Source organism: Lemur catta, chromosome 8 (genome assembly GCF_020740605.2).
Source record: "Lemur catta isolate mLemCat1 chromosome 8, mLemCat1.pri, whole genome shotgun sequence".
Lineage (NCBI taxonomy): Eukaryota > Metazoa > Chordata > Mammalia > Primates > Lemuridae > Lemur > Lemur catta.
Genome location: NC_059135.1, coordinates 17200669 through 17205090, shown reverse-complemented (window position 1 = coordinate 17205090; position 4422 = coordinate 17200669). Strand labels below are relative to the sequence as shown.

Sequence of the window (4422 nt, the reverse complement as noted above, 5' to 3'; positions counted from 1 at the left end):
CATCGAGAGTTTGGGGCAGAGTGGCACGGGCGTCTCAGTGGGTGTGGCGGGAAGTAGATGAAAGAACTCGGGGGCGGGGCCGACAGCCGCTTTCTCCAATTGCAGAGCGAAACCATCGAGACAGAGGGCCAGAGAGTCATGGCGGTAAGGGGGCGGAGTGATGGGTTATTCCAAACCACGTTGCTGGAGGCGCGAGGTGGCGTGTGTAGGAGGTTCGGGAGGGGGTTTCTGGGTGTCCCGCAAGGACTAGGGGTGGGAGACTTTTGTCTGTGGTCCTCCATGCATAGGTGTTTTGGAATGCTGGATCCCATCTCTGAGCCTCAGCCGAGGTCACTGCTGTCAATTCACTGCTCTGCGTTCCAGGCTCAGAGCAAAGTGGTGGAGGTGGGTTGGAGTAGGGGAGTCAGAGGAGAGGTGTCCTAGGAGCAACTTTGCCCCACCCCTCGGGATCTTATTGTCTACAATTAGGCCCAGTAACATCTTGTGGGGGCGAAATTCGGGAAAGGTTCTGTGGAGGAAGTAGCAGATGGGCAGGATTTCAGCCGGGGAGAATTGAGAGAATAAAGAACGGGCCTTCCGAGCCAGGAGAACTGCATGAGCAAGGAGGTGGGAAGTTGTTTGCATATTCATCGAACAGGGAGTATTAGAGGCTAAGCCATGAAAAGTGGGTGGGTGCTGTGTTGTGGAGGGCCTTGAGTACTAGGCTGAGTTTATACCCAATTCAGGGGTCTGTTGGGAGCCAGCCATTGAAGGTGCTGGAGCAGGGAAAGTGATACAGTTGGAGCTGATCCTTATGAAGAAAGATCAGGACCCCTGTGTAGTTGTTTGGTGGAGTCGGAGGTGGAGACCCATTAAAATCCCATTTCAATAACTAAAATTTGATTTTAAAGAGACAGTTTAGGTGGGAGGTAATAATGTCTAAACAGGACATTAGGAATTGGACATTTGAGGGGGAGGATATTTGAAGGACATTACCATAGTAACAAGGCATGTGGTTACAGACAAGTCAATGGAAGAGTCACTCCTGCTGACTCCAGCCAGCGGACCTCTTTCTATCTCAGCTAGTCCCAGGGACCACAAAAATTCTGTCCATCCATTATCCTGATATGAAGCCAGTTACATTGTTCTCTCCAGTTTAAGGAATCTCCAGACATGGTCCTCTGGCAGGAAACTGAGGTATGATGAAGGGCAAAATAGGATGAAGGATCTGGAGTCTTGGCCCTTGCATTCTAACATCACCCTTACCCCACAAGAGTAGGATATTGAAGTACACAATTGTGCTGACCTTTCCTTCCTGCTTCTGTAGGAAAGAGTGGGGTGGGGCTGGGGAGGTATCATGCAGTCCAGTTTCTAAAGTAATCTTGTGATTTGCCCTATCTCCATTGCTTCCCACCCCTAGGTTTTGATAATGCTCCAGGGCCTGTAAGGGTTGGTGTTTCCCTTTCAAGATGCCACTTTCAGACTTTATTCTGGCCCTGAAGGACAATCCCTACTTTGGAGCTGGATTTGGGCTTGTGGGTGTGGGCACAGCCTTGGCCCTGGCCCGGAAGGGTGCCCAACTGGGCCTGGTGGCATTCCGGCGCCATTACATGATCACACTGGAAGTCCCTGCTCGAGACAGGAGCTATGCCTGGTTGCTTAGCTGGCTTACCCGTCACAGTACCCGTACTCAGCACCTCAGTGTCGAGACTTCGTACCTTCAGCATGAGAGTGGCCGCATTTCCACCAAGTTTGAATTTGTCCCCAGCCCTGGGAACCACTTTATCTGGTAAGGTTGGGAGCCAAGGAGGGCTCTGAGAGTAAAAAAAGAGAACAAAGGGAGCTGGGTTTGACCCATTCACTCACTCTACTTTGACTGTTCTTATTCAGGTATCAGGGGAAATGGATCCGGGTAGAACGAAGTCGAGAGATGCAGATGATAGACTTGCAGACAGGGACTCCTTGGGAATCTGTCACCTTCACAGCCCTGGGCACTGACCGAAAGGTTTTCTTCAACATCCTGGAGGAAGGTGTGGGATGGCACAGGCGGGCACTCTAGGGGGGGTGCTGGGGTGGGGACATTTGACATCAGAAAAAGAACAGTTTGGAGAAGAGGAATAAGAGGATATGGGCTGGGTGCGTGGCTTACACCGATACCTAGCACTCTGGGAGGCTGAGGTGGGAGGATTGCTTGAACTCAGGAGTTTGAGACCAGCCTGAGCAACAGCAAGACCCAGTGTCTACTAAAAATAGAAAAAATTAACCAGGCATGGTGTTGTGGGCCTGTAGTCCCAGCTACTCAGGAGGCTAAGGCAGGAGGATTGCTTGAGCCCAGGAGTTTGAAGTTGCTGTGAGCTAGGCCATTGCACTCTAGCCTGGGTAACAGAGCAAGACTCTGTCTCAAGAAAAAAAAAAAGGAAAAGTATATGAACCCATGGAAGCAGGGGGCCAGAAAGAAGCTGTTTGGCACAGTTCTACCTAGTTGGAGAATCAGCCATGGTGAAGAGAACTGTTGGCATTATCTCATCTTTCCCCTCCCAGCTCGAGAGCTAGCCTTGCAGCAGGAGGAAGGGAAAACCGTGATGTACACAGCTGTGGGCTCTGAATGGCGCCCCTTTGGCTATCCCCGCCGGCGGCGGCCACTGAATTCTGTGGTTCTACAACAGGGTCTGGCCGACCGAATTGTCAGAGATATCCGGGAATTCATTGATAACCCCAAGTGGTACACTGATAGAGGTGAGAAACAGCTGGGATCTTGGCTGGGCTGTTTTTGACATTTCAGAGCAGGAGGAGACAGGCTGGTCTCTGGCCAGATGGGGTGATATAAAGCTCTTGCCCAGTTCCCAGAGATAAACAGGAAAGAAAAGTTGCCTATAAGGATGATTTCTCAAGGTCTTCAGGCCTCCAGAAGGCACGGCTGGGAATGAATATTTGGGACAAAGTACATGATTCATTTTAGGTCTCAATCATTCTGGCTCTATCCCTAGGGATTCCCTACAGACGTGGCTACCTGCTTTATGGGCCCCCTGGTTGTGGAAAGAGCAGTTTTATGTGAGTCAAAATTTCTCTTAACTTTGCAAAACACAGTCTTTGTGGAAAAGGTGGGCTGATGGGTTGGAAAGAGAAATGAATCTGGGGAACAGGGACAAGGATAAACATGAGACCCATGGAACATTAGTGTTGGTGGTAGAGGTTAGGCCTCTGAGACATACCTCCCAAGACTCTGAAGAAAGTGCATTTGGGCCCAGGGAAGGGTCCCAGGTTGCCTACTGCCTCTTGCCATCCCATCCTTCACAGCACAGCCCTGGCTGGGGAACTGGAACACAGCATCTGCCTGCTGAGTCTCACAGACTCCAGCCTCTCCGATGACCGGCTCAACCACCTGCTGAGCGCGGCCCCACAGCAGAGCCTGGTGCTCCTGGAGGACGTGGATGCTGCTTTTCTCAGTCGAGATTTGGCTGTAGAAAGTAAGTGGAGGCGCTGGGGGAAGGGGAGTGGTTCTAATTAAGGGCAAATGAAGTATAGAAGTAAATGAGGAACAGTGGGATAAGTAAAAGTCCAGAGGGCTGATGGAAGATGCCTGGGTTAGCCACAAGAACCTAAAGAGGTACCGATAAGTAGGGGAACATGGTGGGAAGTGGGGTGTTAACTTTAAGTAGGGCTGTGACCCACCCATGCTTCTTTACCTCTGCCTTCCTCTAGACCCAGTAAAGTACCAAGGTCTAGGCCGTCTAACCTTCAGTGGACTGCTCAATGCATTGGATGGTGTGGCTTCCACTGAGGCACGCATTGTGTTCATGACCACCAACCATGTTGACAGGTAAGAGGGAAGGGTGAGGTACTCTGAGACTGAGAGGCAAGACTACCCACTCAGTGCCTTGGGAGGATCGGGAGGTCAAGGGGACCATCTTCTTTTTGGTTGTTAGTATGACTGCTCCTGTGACTCTGCTTTCCCTTTCTCCCCTTAGACTGGACCCTGCCCTGATACGCCCAGGGCGAGTAGACCTGAAGGAGTATGTGGGCTACTGCTCACACTGGCAGCTGACCCAGATGTTCCAGAGGTTCTATCCAGGGCAAGCACCTTCCCTGGCTGAGGACTTTGCAGAACATGTCCTGAAAGCTGCAACCCAGATCAGTCCTGCCCAGGTGCAGGGTTACTTCATGCTGTATAAAAATGACCCGGCAGCAGCGATTCACAATGCTGAGTCGCTGAGGAAGTGATCAGCTGGGCTGTGCTTGTTTCTCCCCTCTGGGAAATCAATAAACACCTGCCACACTACTCTGGTCTCTGACTCCCTCCCTCAGTCACTGTATTGGTGCTTGAGTAAAAACCAGGGGCTGCAATCACAGATGCCTACAGACGGCAGGCAGCCACAAATGATGGGGGCATAGCCTAAGACCTTTGTCATAGGAAGGAAGAGACACCAGAGTAAATAGGAAACT

At 51.2% G+C, this 4422-nt stretch overlaps 1 protein-coding gene across 7 annotated transcripts; it reads left to right on the top strand.

Moving 5' to 3' along the window:
* Positions 1-59: 59 nt before the first annotated feature.
* Positions 60-4258, top strand: LOC123644004 (mitochondrial chaperone BCS1). 7 transcript variants are annotated; one of them, XM_045560073.1, is made up of 8 exons: positions 60-144; positions 1400-1768; positions 1870-2009; positions 2521-2715; positions 2967-3030; positions 3277-3446; positions 3682-3799; positions 3948-4258. In XM_045560073.1, the coding sequence occupies exons 2-8, from the start codon at positions 1449-1451 to the stop codon at positions 4198-4200; spliced, it is 1260 nt and encodes a 419-aa protein (XP_045416029.1). In that variant the 5' UTR covers positions 60-144; positions 1400-1448; the 3' UTR covers positions 4201-4258. The 7 variants fall into 7 exon arrangements, with proteins under 7 accessions (XP_045416029.1, XP_045416032.1, XP_045416031.1 ...); XM_045560076.1 differs by lacking the exon at positions 60-144 and adding an exon at positions 152-196; XM_045560075.1 differs by lacking the exon at positions 60-144 and adding an exon at positions 159-212.
* Positions 4259-4422: the final 164 nt, after the last annotated feature.

What these genes read in the sequence shown, in the direction of transcription:
- LOC123644004 (XM_045560073.1), top strand. Translation starts at nt 1,449, where the DNA reads ATGCCACTTTCAGACTTTATTCTGGCCCTGAAGGACAATCCCTACTTT. An exon ending in CCTGGGAACCACTTTATCTG is followed by an intron (nt 1,769 to 1,869) that starts GTAAGGTTGGGA and finishes GTTCTTATTCAG; the next exon opens with GTATCAGGGGAAATGGATCC. An exon ending in ACCACCAACCATGTTGACAG is followed by an intron (nt 3,800 to 3,947) that starts GTAAGAGGGAAG and finishes TTCTCCCCTTAG; the next exon opens with ACTGGACCCTGCCCTGATAC.